The 17,244-nt window shown below is 39.9% G+C and overlaps 1 protein-coding gene across 3 annotated transcripts; it reads left to right on the top strand.

The window, feature by feature from the left end:
* The first annotated feature begins 4,790 nt into the window (after positions 1-4,790).
* On the top strand, positions 4,791-17,015 carry SSBP1 (single stranded DNA binding protein 1). Of its 3 annotated transcripts, none has more exons than XM_008150464.3 (7): positions 4,791-4,880; positions 5,564-5,626; positions 9,403-9,463; positions 10,038-10,178; positions 10,396-10,483; positions 11,815-11,903; positions 16,859-17,015. In XM_008150464.3, exons 2-7 carry the CDS (start codon positions 5,603-5,605, stop codon positions 16,900-16,902), a joined length of 447 nt encoding a protein of 148 aa, XP_008148686.1. In that variant the 5' UTR covers positions 4,791-4,880; positions 5,564-5,602; the 3' UTR covers positions 16,903-17,015. The 3 variants fall into 3 exon arrangements, with proteins under 3 accessions (XP_008148686.1, XP_028014776.1, XP_028014778.1); XM_028158975.2 differs by lacking the exon at positions 4,791-4,880 and adding an exon at positions 4,883-4,945; XM_028158977.2 differs by lacking the exon at positions 4,791-4,880 and adding an exon at positions 4,980-5,239.
* The last annotated feature ends 229 nt before the right edge of the window (positions 17,016-17,244 follow it).

Genomic DNA, 17,244 nt, shown 5'->3' with positions numbered 1-17,244 from the left:
TTTTCCTGCCTTATTCTATTTTGCCTTAATTTTAAAGTTATTTTTTTTTAATTGAATAAACCATCAGACCATTTTTACTTCTGTCTTGGAATAGCAATTCTTTCCATGCAATTAAATGGGGTATAGTGTTTCATATTGCTCATTGCAATTTTTTAAAACCAATCTTTGTTCAAGGTTTTAAAATTGAGTTAATTTATCTCTTGCTTCTCCCAATCCAGCCATGCCCTTTGCAGTACAGTGCATGGTCAACCACAATTTGTGAATTATAAACAGGTGTATTAAGAGTATGCAATGTATAGACCAGATTTTTTTGGTTATACTTGTCTTCTCAGGCATCTACACCTACTACTGTGAGGGTCATCTCGTGACACCTGAATGCACCTGGTGTCAGACTCTTGGTTTCTCTCCCTCTTCTTTTTCTGGGCTCCATGGGAGCAGGAAGTCACCAAAGGAGCAGGTAGCTGGACAGACACTACTGAGTGTGGAAGGGACTGGGTCTGTTTTCAATTTGCATTGTGCTTTCTGCTTTTTAAAATTCATTTACTCATTTTAAATAACCTTTTCCAAGCTTCTCACACCAAATTATTTGTGAATACAAAGAAAGAGGGAGAGATTAGTGGCATAATGAAGAAAGACCTTTTAAGGCCAAATGATTGGATATGGTTGGATAGATGTAGGTGATCAGGGAGAAGTTTCAAACTTAATTCCAAAGTTAAGGTCTGGGAGAATCTTGGCACCACTAACTGATTAAAAGGGGCACGCTGTCTTTGAAGGGAAGGGTGCATTTAATTTTTCATTTGACTGAACCGCTGAAATGGAAGGATATCATTGAAGGACACTGACAGTAGTTACTTAGTAGAATGTAGAATGATTAATACCTGTGCAAGGACTGAAGGCAGTATAAAATGGAATAAACATTGCTAAGGGAGTCACTTAAAACAGTCAGGAGGCAATTAAGGAAGTAAGGCCCACCTTGTTCCACAGTTCTCGGAACAGCTATTAAGTTGTTAAACCTGTTGCTAACCTCAGCTCAAGGCCCAGCCATAAACATCCTATCTAATAAAGAGGGAATATGCTAATTGACCATCACTCCATCACAAAGATGGCTGCACCCACAGCTGAGGCCAAGTTCCCATAAAGAGCCTTAATGAGCAATTAGCAGGGACCTGAGGCTACGCCCTCCCCTGCCCCTGTGGGGCTTGACAGGGGAACTCAGGCTGTGTCCCCCACTCGGCAGGGCTTGACAGGGGACCTCAAGGTGCACTTCCCATCCTGGTGCTGGGCTAGGGGACCTCAGGCTGCTCCCCCCCGACCCCAGTGCCAGGCCAGGGACCTCAGACTGCACCCACCCGGTGGGGCTTATCAGAGGACTTCAGGCTGTGCCCCCCACCCAGAGGGGCTTGACAGGGGACCTTAAGGTGCACCCCCAGTGCTGGGTTGGGGGAACTCAGGCCGTGTCCCTTCCCAGTGGGGCTTGATGGAGGATCTGAGGCTGCGTCCCCCTGCCGGTAGGGCTTGTCGGGGGACCTTAGGCCATGTCCCCCATCCTGGCACCAGGCCAGGGTACCTGAGGCTATGCCTCCTGCCAAGCAGGGCTTGACAAGGGTGGGACTGGCCAGGTCTGGATCTAGCCCAATTGGGTCGGGGGGCAAGCCGGGTCTGGGTCTCATGCGATTTTGAGTGCATGTGGGTGGGCAGGGATTTGACTCTGGGTCCCATGGTGAGCCCCAGACTCTGACAGGAGTAAGGTTTTCATATACATTTTACTAATTTTCTTTCATCTTTGACACTTCTATTATAGAGAAAGGGCAAATAGCAATATTAAATTATTTCTTCTAATTAATCTTCTTTTAATGTGCACGAATTTTGTGCACCGGGTCACTAGTCCTTTATAAACCCTGTCTTCTTTTGTTCTCTCCAGAGTGCAGTTGGGTTGCTACCTAAATCTGCCTTGTTTGGATTTGAATCCTTTACGACCCCAAATAAACCTTTGTTTTACAGCCTCAAATCTTTATTAGTTAACAATGGCATTTCAAAAACTAAATTGTGAAGTAAAACTTGAGTTAAGCATCTAGAAAAATACTGTGAATGAAAAGAGTGGTTATGCACTACACTTGACAAGCCGGGGTGTGTGTGGGGGGAGGGGTTGTTGTTGGTGATGGTGATAGGGGTGGCACATGGCAGGCCTGGCAAGCTCAGTTACCAAAAGTAACCCCACAGGATAGTCTGATCACAAGTTCCTAATTGGGCATCCCAGGTCTTTGGCAGAGGTCAATATTTAAGTGAGCTCTGCCCATTCTTCTTATGCTTCTAGGATAACATACTAGCAACGTTAGGGGGTAAGGACATGTAGTAAGAATAGAACCACAGCTGTCTAATAATTATTCACCTTACTTATGATAGATGAGAAGTTTTCTTACAGACCCTGGATACTGGAGGATGAAACAGGCCTATAAAAGATGAGACACCTCGGAGCCCAAATGGGTCCATTACTCGAAACACATTTTGAGAACAGACCCAGGACAGGACACGATTTGATTTGGTTGCTGTGCCTGGATCCTGACCCCCTCCGGGAGTTTTTCTCAGGAACGCTGACCATTCTCCAGTCCCAGGAAGGGGCTGAGCTATTTGTAACTTCATGGAAGATTAGCCACCTTGTTATCAGACTTTGAGCTCCTGAAGGCCGAACTGCAGACCCTCCCCTCCCCTTTCCCTGTTACACTTTTAGCTCACAGCTGCACGTAGCTATCTTCTCCCTCGAGGGTATATAACCAGCCAATTGGCAAGGGGGTGTGGGGTCAGAGCAGATTTTTGTGGGTGACCGACTGCTCTCCCATACTGCTGGCATTATTGAAATAAACGCTCACATATGATTCAACCCTGTCTCTGCTTAATTGGCTCAAGTGGTGACAGGCAGCCCGGACCCCTCGGTTGTCTGGTTACAGTACCTTTGAAATGACAGAGTAATTTCCTTTTCCTATGCCTGGAAGACACTACCTCAGCACCAGAGCCCAAGACCACCAGAGTGTGAGGTCACAGAACCCCTCGTTGTTATCTTGTCTCTGAATACCATCTCTATGTGCTGTAAATGTTATTAACTATCCTTTACCCACCAATGTAAAAGAAGTACAGGGTATCCCCAAAAAGTGTATACCCACTTTAACAGCTGATGGCTCAATTTTGAAAATGAAGTGTATTTTAATAAACGCTGCCTTTATAATCACTCAAAAAATTTGCTCAGCACGGTTTTTTTTTTTCCTTCATCGATTGTGTGTGCATACATCTTTGGGAGACACCCTATATGTTTCTCCATTTTGCCATTTATCAGAGGTTTCCTGCCACCCCGTGCTTTCTCCCAGCTCCTTAACCTACCATCAGTGGATTTCATGCATCTTAAGTCTTCTCCTTTGATTCTAATATATAAAATAAGCTGCAAAACTTCCATTCTATGGAGCATTGGAGATCTTGCTCTCTGGCATATGTCGTCAGTTTGGCTCAATAAAATTGTAAAAATTCTCCACAGGTTTGGACGGACTACATTGACAATGACAATTAGTAAATCTACTTTTAGAGTGGGTTAACGTGTGTCTTAGAAACCATGTTAAGCCATTCATATTTTTTCCTTCAAGGACAAGAATAGGCATTGAAAGGTTTTAAGTTGAGTCCTGAGGAAATTTGCGTGTTAGAACGATGTGGAGGGTACCTTCCTTTTCCAGAAGTTGGGCAGGGCCAGGGCCAGGATAAGGGGGAGACCCTTTCTGGCCTGTATTCTGCAATCTGTGGGGTTCCATACCCCTCTTCATTATCAGGGCCAAGATTAGGGTGTATGAGGAAAAATTTAAGGGATGTCAAAAACCCACCTTTAAGATTAATGATATTTTAATGCAATAGTTTTAAAACATTAAAATTAATAAAAATATCCACAATTAACAAAACACCAGAATTTTAAATAAAGATAAGACCTGTAAGCTGAAGTTAATTAAAATTATTATTTAAGACACTTGTAAAAAAATGTTGTCAGACATGGCAATTCTTGCAACTGGAAATAAGAAGTAGATATTGAAAATATTGACCATTTTATGTCCATTAAAGCCAGGAAAGTAAAATTATAATAGTTTTTGGTATAAGTAAAATATTTAAACCTAAAACAATATTGTGTTTTCATACACATACCTTTCAAATATTCAATATTAAATAGTTTTCGGTATAAATAAAATATTTAAACCTAAAACAATATTGTGAGTTTTAATACACCTACTTTTCAAATATTCAATATTTCGCCAAGTAACTTAGTGTTCTGAAAAAAAAAGTTTTTAAATATATAAAACTATAGGAGCACATATTTTTCCTTGTGCCTCAGAATACTTGTATCTTGTATTGAACTAAGATTTTAATTTTTTCTCAGCACGGATTTTTTCATTGATTTGGACTTTTTTAAACACTGAATTAAAATATTTACCTGGATTGCCAATTTTTTGACGTCACCTTAACTTGTGCTCTAATAAACCCTATTCCCGCTCCTTTTTTGTTTGGTTTTCTGCATTAGGAGGTCTGGAACTTTCCAGTGTTTTCCAGAGGCGGAGCTATCTTTTGTGTCGCCTACCTCGCCCCGTCCTGGGCCGGGTTGGGAACCTCATCAAATACTTTCTTTTCATTATAAACTTGAAATCAGCGCGACTCACCACCAGGCGGTGATGACCCAGAAAAAAAAGCTCCCGGAACTAACGCGTTACGGGGCGTGTTTCCCGCGGCGATGGCCGGCAGCATTTCCATCAGGCACGCCACGGCCTTTCCGGTTTCTCCTTTCTCTCGCGAGCCTTGCGTCAGGGCCGCATCGGGAAGTGTCCTCCGAGCGCGGAGCTGTGCGGCTGGAGCGTCCGGTGAGCGCGGGAAGGAGGCGTGAGCTCAGTGCTGGGTGTTCGTGCAGCCCTGCGTCGGTCGGGAGGTGGTGCTGTGCTGTCGCTGTCTGTCCCTTCTCTTTCCACGCGCGGGGAGGACTTGGCGTTTCCTCTCACCTCCCGCCCCTTTACTTCGTTGGCTGGGAGCGTCACCTTAGAAAGGGCACTTGCCCATCCTGGCGATGAGGCCGGGAACCCAGGAATCTCCCTTCGTCTTTACTAACAGGGAGGGAGGCAATTTTTGCAGCAACAAGTTTCAGATTTAAATCCCTTGATGACAATGTAATATTTATTGAGCCCTCCGTATGTGTTAGGAACTGTTAGGTGGATTGGATTTGACAGTGAGTAAATCCGACAAAAATCCCTACCCTCCGGGAGCTTGCCTTTAAATAAAATTTTAGAAGACAAAAGCATGGAAATGAGAATAACTCAGAGTAATAATTTTTTGTATGGGTTGGAGGAGGAGGAAGTTAAAAGGGAATAAAAAAAGATACAGGTGTAAAGTTTCTTTTGGGGGGAAATCTCTCAAATGTGCAGCAGTGTTAATGTGTTATGGTCATACGATGGATTGCATAAATATCAGGAATGCAAGTTAGAAATGTAGGATTAGTGAATTTGTGCTCTTGCTATACGATGTATTAATTCACTTTTTTTTTTTCCTTTAGGAAAGGACTAAAGATTAGATTGTAGGAAAAGTAGAAGCAATGTTTCGAAGACCTGTATTGCAGGTAACCAATCACTTTTCCATAATTGTGCTGATAAAATTTTTTCAGGCTTTTGACTGCAGAGGCAAAGGAATTTTTGAGCCCACCCACTTTATGTATACTTATTTGATATGGAGGTTTGGAGAAGATTTTACCTGTGTGAATAATGTTCACTAAAACAAAAATACTTTCTAGTTTTCCATATATGAAAATGAGGTGTCATTACTTATTAAAACATGTTACTTACATTTAGGTCAGTTAGATAACAGTTAAAGTCTTTATTGATCCAAAGACTGAGAATCATTGTCCTAGCATTTTTTAAAACATATTTTATTGATTTTTTTTTTTTTTTTTTTTTTACAGAGAGGAAGGGAAAAGGATAGAGAGTTAGAAACATGGATGAGAGAGAAACATTGATCAGCTGCCCCCTGCACACCCCCAACTGGGGATGTGTCCGCAACCAAGGTACATGCCCTTGACCGGAATCGAACCTGGAACCCTTTAGTCTGCAGGCCAGCTCTCTATCTATCCACTGAGCCAAACTGGTTAGGCTGTCCCAGCATTTTTCTATAAGGCATGTGGTTCCTTTTCTGACCACCTACCTTTTTTTTTTGAAATTTTATGAGAGTTTGTTTGAGCCAAAATGCGGACACATACATGCCTGTGTACAAGTACTCAAATGCTCTGGAGAATAACAGTTTTGCAGCTTCTTTCATGATGCTATTGAGATTAAGAAGGAAATTTAGGGAAGATTACATGGAAGTGGGAGAAAACAAGGTAGGGATTGCATTACAAGGTAGTTAACAAGATTATGTACTCTTGAGGGTGGTAGTTGTGGCTTATTTCCAAGGTGTGTTAACCTAGATGCACAGAAACAATGGACAGGGCTTGCTTCAGGCAAAGATAAACTTTTCACTACATAAAAGTTATATACTTAGGGAATGACTACCCACCATGACCTACCCAGGTAGGAATTTAGGGTCATATCACACTGTGAGGTGACTCTTCGCAGAACCCCTGCTTTCATTCACATAGTCTGTGTAGGATGATCTTGATAATGCAGAATAAGATGAAACTCTTAAAAAATATATATATGTATGTAAATACACACACACACACACACACACACACACACACACACACACACACTAGAGGCCTGATGCACGAAATTTGTGCAAGGGGCTTGGCCCTCAGCCCCGGGTTTATCCGGAAGGTCCGAAGGTCCAGAAGGTTGTTCGGCTGTCCAATCTAATTAGCATATTACCCTTTTTATTATTACAGATATACATATTGATTTCAGAGAGGGAGATAGATGCAGAGAGAAACCATAATGACTGGAGAGAATCATTGATAGGTTGCCTCCTGCACACCCTTACCTACCTTCTTTGTTATAGTCAACTGCCTCCCAACCCATCTCTTCATACTGAGGAGAGCAGCCAAAGTCCCGACATCACAATTTACTATGCCCCGAATTCCTCCTCATTCCACCCAGACTCATCTCCCCAGACACTTGAGCCAGCCTACTCTACCTCTTTTCCTTACTTACAACATAGATTTTTCTTTATAACACTTTTTGCTCCCCATTCTGTTAAGAATCAATTCCTCCATGAAACCTGTTCTCTTCTCCCTCCTTCTGGAGAATTGACCCTATGTTCTTGGAATCACATTTTAACACGTGTGTGTGTGTGTGTGTGTGTGTGTGTGTGTGTTGAAGTGTAAAACTTGGAAAAGTTACTACAGTCTTAATACTCAATATTATAGTTTTAAGATAAAAATCAGATATAAAAATCTAGTGATAAAAGTTTAATTTAAAAATATTATCCAAGTTAAAAAATTCTTTCCCTATATCTTTTTCTATTAGGTCTTGAGTTTTGTGTACCTAAAATGAAACATATTATTATTCTACTAGAGGCCGGTGCACGAATTCGTGCTTGGGTGGGGTCCCTCAGCCTGACTGGTGATCAGTCCTATTGGGGCGCCAGCCAGCTGGGAGAGGGACCCCGGGAGGTTGGCTGTCCAGCCCCCTGATCAGGGGTGATGGAGGGGGGGGCAGCCGGGGTGGAGGGACTGCAGGAGGTTGGCTGTGGGAGTGCACTGACCACTAGGGGGCAGCTCTTGCATTGAGTGTGTCATAGCAACTGGTCAACCGGTCATTCTGGTCATTCCAGCAGTTCAGTCGTAATGGTCACGTAGGCTTTTATATATATAGATAAGACTTAAGAGCCAGCCTGATTTATCTGAGTACTCAAATTAGTACCTTTCTAGAATGGTACAGATACTAGTTAGCAGTTTGATTCTTTAGTATGTTCTGATTCAGGTCTTTATTTTTTTACCCACTCTCGGCCCCAAAACATAGTGATAGGATTCAATAGCCAACAGTACTCCGGGAATGAATGGGTGTTCATTTGATTGGTGGACATCTGCTTTATATAGATACATATTTTTGTTGTTGTTAATTCTCACTTGATATTTTCCCATTGATTTTTAGAGAGAGTGGAAGGGAAGGAGGGAGGAGAAAGAGACAGAGAAAAACATCGATGTGAGAGAGACACATCGATTAATTGCCTACCACACATGCCCTGATTAAGGCTGGGGATCTGACAAGGCCCAGGGATCAAGCCTGAAACCAGCGTACATGCACATGACTGGAATCGAACCCAGAACTCTTCAGTCTGCAGACCAACACTCTATCCACTGAGCCAAACCAGCTAGGGCAGTGGTCGGCAAACTGCGACTCACGAGCCACATGCTGCTCTTTGACCCCTTGAGTGTGGCTCTTCCCCAAAATACCACGGCCTGGGCGAGTCTATTTTGAAGAAGTGGCGTTAGAAGAAGTTTAAGTTTTAAAAATTTTGACTCTCAAAAGAAATTTCAATCGTTGTACTGTTGATATTTGGATTTGTTGACTAATGAGTTTGCCGACCACTGAGCTAGGGCCATCTGCTTTTTATATTAACAGTACTACCACTTGGCACATGGGGTTTTTCTAATATAATGAACAGTTTAGCACTCTGAACCCAGCCATGTGCCCAGTGTGTGTACTCATATCTTAGGAGGGGCCCTTGAATAGAATGTTTTTAAGGAGGCAGCAGAGGGCATGGGAAAAGCAGCAGGCCTGTGCCAGAAGGTTCTGGGTTCTAGGCATGACTTGCCACTTGCTTCTTGTAGGGTTTTGTGCAAGTTACTTAATCTCTCTGAACTTCATTTTTTTTTTTCATCTCTAAAGTGGGGATAATTTTGCATAGTTTATAGGTATATTCTAAGGATGAATTGATAAGAGCTAAAGCACTTAGCTGGAATTGAGTGATGATAGCTGTTATTGAGTGCTGCTGTTATGTGCCAGCAACTACCTTTCTCTGACAAACTGATTTGGACATATCTTTGTACTTTATCAGGGAACCAAATTTATCTTAGACCTTTTTCTTGGCCTACTGAAAGCATGAGTTTTTCCAGCATATGTTGGATTTTACCTTTTGTGTGCAGCCACAGAAGCATCATAAGCAGGAGGGTTATCACACAAGAAACAGGAGAGGACCATAAAGTAACTTTCTTGGGCATGCTCTCTAGTGCCTCCTTTGTACCTTTGGGCTCTGTAGTAGACTGCCCTTAAGTGTTGCATGTTCCTTCTGGCGCTGTGTGATGGAAAACATGGGAAGCACGTCTCTTGTTTTCCGTGGATGTAAGCTATAGGAGCAGCTGACTAGATGGTGACCAAATGTGAGTAGGTCTTCTGTTTGCATTTGCTTTTCCCTGAAAATTCCAAAAACTTACAGCCATTTTATTCATTTGTTCCGCTTTAGGTATTTCATAAATTTGTGAGACATGAGTCTGAAGTAGCAAGCAGCTTGGTTCTGGAAAGATGTAAGTAGTAGCTAATTTCCAAGTGTAAACTGTATTTGTAGCAATGTGCTAATATTCTCTCAGATGTGTTGCAGGGGCACACTGGTGTTTTATAATCTGTTAGTCACCATGCCTTTGGCTCACATTTGCCTCTTGGATCTTGGCCTTGCCCCATCAGGCTGCAGGGCCTACTATAAATTGGGTCCTTCTTTCTTTTATCAGTCAGAACTCACTCCCTCTTGTCACTGTCCTCCCATATAATTTTCTTGAGTCATAGTTGGTTAAGTTACCTAGCGTTATGTGCTATTTGTCTGAGGGACTGAAAGTTTATGAAACCTATAGTTTCACAGAAATATTTTCTTGTATTTATGAAGATTTTCAGATCTCAGATGTTATTTTAGTGATAGTTTTTTTAAAGGTATTTTAAAGAATTTAAGATAAAGAGCTTAATATTTGTTTTGTGGGCTACTCTAAGAATAGTTTCTCCTTTCTTGCCAAACCTTTTTTCCTCCCAGCTTCTTCTTTGTTACTTCAGCCGATTTCCCTATTCAAGACACTTCTCTCAACCGTATTTTATCTATATATTGCATTTCAGCTCTGAATCGTGTGCAGTTACTGGGGCGAGTTGGTCAGGATCCTGTCATGAGACAGGTGGAAGGGAAAAACCCAGTCACAATATTTTCTCTAGCAACAAATGAGATGTGGAAATCAGGAGACAATGAAGCATACCAAATGGGTGAGTATGAAAGACGGGTGATAATTTTATCATCAATAAAAAGACATTGTTTAGTTTTAATTAACTAGAGATAAGTTACTTTTAGAAAAGATCGTTCTTCTCTGACTTTGTTTTGTTCTTTTTGACACTCTGATGTTGGTTTTGCCAGGCATGTTGTTCTTTGGCATTTATTTGTCTGCTGGCATTTGTCACCATGTTTCCTATTCTTATGATTTAGGTGACGTCAGTCAAAAGACAACCTGGCACAGAATTTCAGTATTCCGACCAGGCCTCAGAGATGTGGCATATCAGTATGTGAAAAAGGGGTAAGTGGGGGCAGGAAGAATCTTATAGTTTGAATGGTTTAAAAACTGACAAGTGTTCTCATGAATTGTGTAACTACTTTGTTCCTGAGTACTATTAATATATGTTAACCCAGGAAATATTCATTCAGTGCTTAATAGTATATGCATGTGTTGCTCTGTGTGAAAAGGTGTATAAAAGCTGGTTTAGCATTCTAAGAACTTAAAGTTTAGGGAAAATAGAACGTGAATATAAGTAGAAGCAGATGAGGCCAGAGGGAAGGCAAAATGTACCAAGTGCCCTGTGAACAAGGCAACACACATTGAAGGAGTTCCCAGGCTGCCACAGCCAGGGGTCCTGACGGCCGGGTCGTGCGTCTTGTCTTCCGCATGATGGCCTTAGCAGAGGACCTGGAATGTGTGAAGCCTGACACAGTGAGGTATTCTGGTCCTATTCACAGCAGTTTTTTATATCTGACTATTTTATGTAGGCTTCATAGGTCCCTTTTGAAATGCTTGTATTGATTATCAATAAAAAGTGCTTTTTCCAAATCCACAGGACAGAGGGGTATGATTTATAGCAGTTGTATTCACAGTTAATATATTTCATGAAAAGTAATTTCAGCAGAGACTACAATTTCAATTTCTTTTCCATAACTGCATACCTTTTCTTCATATGTACCTCCATCGCCATTTATGTATGTCTGTATGTCTGAATATGTGCATATACGCATATAAATAGATGTAGGAAATTTCTAGGGAAATGTCTATGCAATTTCACCTGGTGTGTCTTCTAGCTCAGCCTTCTAGATAGTGCAGAAATAGTCTTAATAATTAACTCTGAGTGAAATACTAAGCTGAAAACCTCTATTTAGAATTTTAATTATCTAAGTCTCTTGAGGAAAACTTTAGGAATTGAAAAATAAGTGAAAATCAAATCTATTAGGGAGTCCAAAATCAAAGGTCAAGGAAAATGGCACATTGGAAATCAATCCTAGATGGCTGTCACTAGATTACCCTTTCATTTTCACTATCTTTGCCTTTAGAAATTTTTTGAATTTTAACTTAAGATTTTGAACAAATTTTTTAAAAGTTCCTTATAGACCACAGTCAGCTCAAGGATGAAAACATTGTCCTTTTTACTGAGATGAGTCATCTTACTGAGATGAGAATGTGTGTACATTCTGTTTCAATACACTTAATTTTGAACTTTATAAAGTAGTAGCAAAAATGAGGTTATGTATGATTATATATTTCATCCTTAGTGTATTCTCATTACTGCCCCTGATCTGACTTCCCCTTGTAAAGCATATTAGAATCTCCAGACTAAAAACTGTAAATTTTATTTATTTCAGGTCTCGAATTTATGTGGAAGGGAAAGTAGACTATGGTGAATATATGGATAAAAATAATGTGAGACGACAAGCAACAACAATCATTGCTGGTAAGCTTATGATAACAGCAGTTCTTTTCCACTCCCTCCCTTCTTTAAAAGCTTGGTTGTGCTATAAGTAACTTTAACTGGGGCTGAGATGCTGATGCTAATGAGATTGTAAGGCAGCTCACTAGAAGAATGCTGAGTGTGCTTTGTAGGCTTGCTATGAGTTTCTACACTTATCTATTCCTTTAGAAAACTATCTCTACACTCAAACAGTCTTAGTTCACAAGTAATGTTTAGTAGGGTATAAATGGAACTATCTGTGCCCGTTCTTATTGTTGGAGTTAGGATCTAGAGTCTTTGAAGGATATGGCCTAAACAGGGAGAAGCACGTGGCAAGATAGAGTTACATTAATTGAGTGGTGTTAGACATTTGTGCAGATTTATTCAGAACCTCTTTGGTACTTAACATGATGCTTTTGTTTTAAATTCCTATTCTCGTTAAAATAACTTTGAAAAGATGGACACACAGAGTTTAAAGAAGGTTAAGAAGCTATCCCCTTGAGCAGTTTTCAAACTTTTTTGAAAATTCTACAAAAATTTTGAAACTGTACCCCTTTGGACATCTTTAAATTGACATTAACATTTTTTTCAATATAACATTGTTATTCTTCAATGTGTTAATGGATCTAAATATAGCAATTTGATACAAATCATTTTTAAAAAATCTATGAACAAGCTCTTCAACATTTGTAAATTTTATAGTACAGTCATGCACCGCTTAATGACGTTTGGGTCAACAAAGGACCACATACACAGGAGTGGTATTATCTGTATATATATAAAAGCCTAAGCGACTGTCCAACAATTCGACTGGTAGCTATGACACACAATGACCACCTAGGGGGCAGGCGCTCTGGCCAGTAGCTATGATGCGCACTGACCACCAGAGGGCAGATGCTCAACACAGGAGCTGCCGAGCTGTGGTGACTTGGCAGCTGTGGTTCTCGGGTGACACACCCGGAATCAGAGAGGAGGGAAGCCCAATTCCAGGTGCGTCACCCGAGAACCGCCCTCTTCAATCCGGGACCCTCGGAGGATGTTGGAGAGCCAGTTTCGGCCCCATCCCCGCAGGTCAGGCCAAGGGACTCCACTGGTGCACAAATCCGTGCACCAGGCCTCAAGTCCTATATAATATAATAAAACCCTAATATGCAAATCAACCAAATAGCGGAATGACTAGTCGCTATGATGCACACTGACCACTAGGGGCAGATGCTCAATGCAGGAGCTGCCCCCTGGTGGTCAGTGCGCTCCTACAGGGGGAGCACCACTCAGCCAGAAGCCAGGCTCACGGCTGGTGGGCGCAGCAGTGGTGGTAGGAGCCTCTCTTGCCTCCATGGCAGCGCTAAGGACCCCTTGGCAGGTGGACATCCCCCGAGGGGCCCCAGACTGTAAGAGGGTGCAGGCCAGGCTGAGGGGACCCAGCCTGGTGCATGCACAAATGTCATGCACCAAGCCTCTAGTAATATAATGGAGCTGAAAATTTCCTATCGCCTAGTGACATCATAACCATTGTAATGTCAAGCACAGTGCATTACTCACGTGTTTGTGAGATGCTGGTGTCAACAAACCTATCCTGCCAGTCATATAAAAGTACAGCAGATACAGTTATGTACAATATATAATACTTGATAATAAATGACTGTTACTGGTTTATGTATTGACTTTTTATCATTATTTTAGATAGTACTCTGTCTACTTCTTAAAACAAACTTTGCTATAAACAAAATGGGTGTTACACCCAGCAGCTCTTGATTGCATCGTTTTTTCTTGTTGCTTGACTTAATCTTGTGTACTTTTGTACAGTAATAGGCTGTACAGGCTTGTGGCTTAGGAGCACTAGGCTATATCATACAGCCTAGTTGTGTAGTAGGCTATACTGTCTAGGTTTGTGTAGGGAACTCTACAATGTTTGCACAACAAAGGAACTGCCTACCAAACGATATCTAAGAACCTATACTCATCATTAAGTGGCACATGACTGTATTCCTTTTTCTCTGTACTTGTTTTCCCATCCCAGTTTCTTCTCCGAAGCTTATCTGAATAGATTGTGTGGTTAAGAATCTTTTATTATTCATCCAGTTATATTTGTAAGAAAAATACATACATAAATAGAAATTTTAAAATATTTTTTAAAATTCTGACAGTAAGATGCTCAGTGTTACATTTCTTCATTGTGTTATCATTATAGTTGTTGTTGGTACATAATTGACCAAAACAACTTTAATATTTAAATGTAAAAACTAAAATTTTATTGGAAATACATCTTATAATGAGATAGGTGGTTCTTTTTTCCCCCCATTCTTGGAGAAAGTGCTAAAATAAGACAGTATTAAGAACTAATTCTGTTCTTTTCGTTTTTATGGATATAAACACTGAGAAACCTTGTTTTTATAGATAAGTAGATGGGAATGAAAGACATTTGATTGTAGTAATAATGTCTCAATGTTTAGGATATTCTGAGTCATGCCAAAATTATTTAAAAATTAAATTTTTCATTATGGAAAATGTCACACATACAAAAGTGGAGAGAAATTTTTTTAAAAACATTTATCATTTACCTTCAACAATTATCAACTGAGAGCTGATACTACTTCATCTACACTCCCAGCCACTTTTCCTCTACCTGGGTTATTTTGACATGAATTTCAGATGTTATATCATGCATAAATATTCCAGTAGGTATTTCTGAAAGATATGGGCTCCATTTTAAAACACAGCTACAGTGCGGTTAAGAAATTATTGTTAAATTTTTTTTACCAGTTATCACAGTGTTCATAGTTCCTTGATTGCTCAATAAATCCAAACATTATCGTACATTATTTTCATGTGTCTTAATTTTTAACTCTCTCTCATTTTTTTTTTAAACAATAGAAATTTTTTCTTACAGTTCTGAAGGCTGGACATCTGAGAACTTAACCCTTTGCACTCGCTTGCTTTTTTCTCGATCCCTTTATTCTAATGCTAACCGTGTCGAGTCACACTCGACATCCGAGTGCAAAAGTTGAGTCTCTTTTATTAATCCTCACCAGAGGATATTTTTCTATTGATTTTTTTTAGAGAGAGTGGAAGGGATAGGGAGAGAGAGAAAAAAAACATGGATGTGAGAAAAACTCATTGATTGGTTACCTACCACACACACCTTGACCAGGGCCAGGGATTGAGCCTGCAGCTGAGGTACATGCCCATGACCAGAATCAAACCTGGGATCCCTCAACACTTTTTTTTTTTTTTTAATGTTTCTCTTCCTTGCTCCAGAGTTCATGTCTTAACCACTATACCTTATTGATAGATTACAATTTGTTATAAATAATAATTACAATATGTATTTTCTTACTGTTTTTTTTTTTTGAAAGTATATTGACCTTAAAAACCAACATAGGTAATTTTCTGCCTTCATTATCAGACCTTAGACAAGGTTCTTCCTGACCATTTTGTTTTCATAATTCTTGAGTGTCTTTAGAGTAAATCATGTCCTGTTCTTCTTTTGGCCATATCCAACTGTTCAAATTTTTTTCTAGATCTCCGTATCGTATATATATCTACACCTATAATTTCAGCAGTGGGAAACCAAGCTTTCTAACAAAATAATAATTGACAATTTCTAAATCTCTTAACTATTTATTTATGAAGCATTTAACATTTTCATATTTTACTATAAACCAATGTGTGGGTTAATTTTGATTGTGTAAATTGTTATGAACTTAGCCAAATGGATGCATTTGTATTTTTCTTGTCACCAGTATTCATATAGGTTTCTAGTCACCAGTATTCATATAGGTTTCATTTGAATTGAAGGGAGTAGAGTTTAATTTCGTTGATCTGTTTTACAGGCCATGTTTTTTCCTCTTAGGGGTCATGTCTGTAACTTAAAACTAACCACCAGCAGATGGCACTCTTATCTTTACACATTGATGCAGTTCTAACAATCTCTTCTGAAATAACCATTCTGCACCAAAATATTCCATTTTTTGAAGACTAGATAGTCAATAAATATTCAGTCATTATATAATAACCATTTTTAAATAATTCCAAAATTAAAAGAATCTAGATCTTTTGGAGTTATACAGGAAGTACTACTTAAATCTTTTCCTTTGCATGTCCTAAACCCGTGGTCGGCAAACTGCGGCTCGCGAGCCACATGTGGCTCTTTGGCCCCTTGAGTGTGGCTCTTCCACAAAATACCACAGCCTGGGCGAGTCTATTTTAAAGAAGTGGCGTTAGAAGAAGTTTAAGTTTTAAAAATTTGGCTCTCAAAAGAAATTTCAATCGTGTACTGTTGATATTTGGCTCTGTTGACTAATGAGTTTGCCAACCACTGTCCTAAACTAACAGCATTTTAAGAGTAATGTCTGATGTTCTTAGATAAAAATGCTCTCTTTGTAATATTGATTAGTATATCTTTTCCAAAGAATGAGTATATAAAAAGTCATTCTGTTTTATCATTTAAAAATAAAATGTCTTCTATATGAATGTTCAAACTTCTTTTTAAAACATAAATAAATCTGTCCTTGCCAACAAGGCCATTTGTTGAAATGAACACTGTCCTTCCCCCCACCTCCAGCAGGAGGAGTGTCCTGCCTGGTCCTTTTCCACGTGAGGATGTGCTGCCTGTTTCATGGCACCTGCCTGAGCATTGAAAGCTTTGAAATCTATGATTTGTTGCTTGGTAGAGAGTCATTGCTGAGAAGACCTTAATTGTTCAGAAAAGACAAGAAATATGCCACCTCTTTTAACAAAGTCTGAATTGTTGACAGATAGCTGAAGCCCAGCTTTGAGCTCCATCCTGCCAATTGTATATACCTCTAGTGAACAGCAAGAGTTGCTCAGTATTTTGAGAATTGGCATAAAATCCTTTTAGGTAATAGCACTGAAGTATGTATGTATTAGAGAAGAATGATTAAATGGGATGGGAAAAGTGTTCTGAAAATAATATATATACTCTGGCTTCTTTACAGATAACATTATATTTCTGAGTGACCAGACAAAAGAGAAGGCATAGAGCGGACCGTTCTTCTTTGGCCAGTGTTTGGTATAGTCTCATTTCCAAATCATGTATAGCCTTTATAGTTTCTAAGGACAAAAATTAAAATATTCTTTTATATAAAATGATAATATTTCTCCTTTCTCCTGTTGCTCTCCACCTCCCCTTTTCGCCATCAACCTTGGTAGTTTCTGTCTAATGCGGTGTTCACTAATTGTTTATTCTTTTAGGGGTGGTTTCTATGTACAAGTGTACAGAATAGTGAACTGTCAGGTTCATCTGTGCAACAGCAAAGGAATAATGTCCTTTGGGAAGACCCCTTGGTTTTTGTGCACATTTCTGTTATAGTATTGATTCAGT

This window comes from Eptesicus fuscus, chromosome 14 (genome assembly GCF_027574615.1).
Source record: "Eptesicus fuscus isolate TK198812 chromosome 14, DD_ASM_mEF_20220401, whole genome shotgun sequence".
NCBI classification, from domain to species: Eukaryota; Metazoa; Chordata; class Mammalia; order Chiroptera; family Vespertilionidae; genus Eptesicus; species Eptesicus fuscus.
The sequence above is the reverse complement of the archived record's forward strand: the minus strand, read 5'-3'. Positions and strand labels throughout refer to the sequence as shown.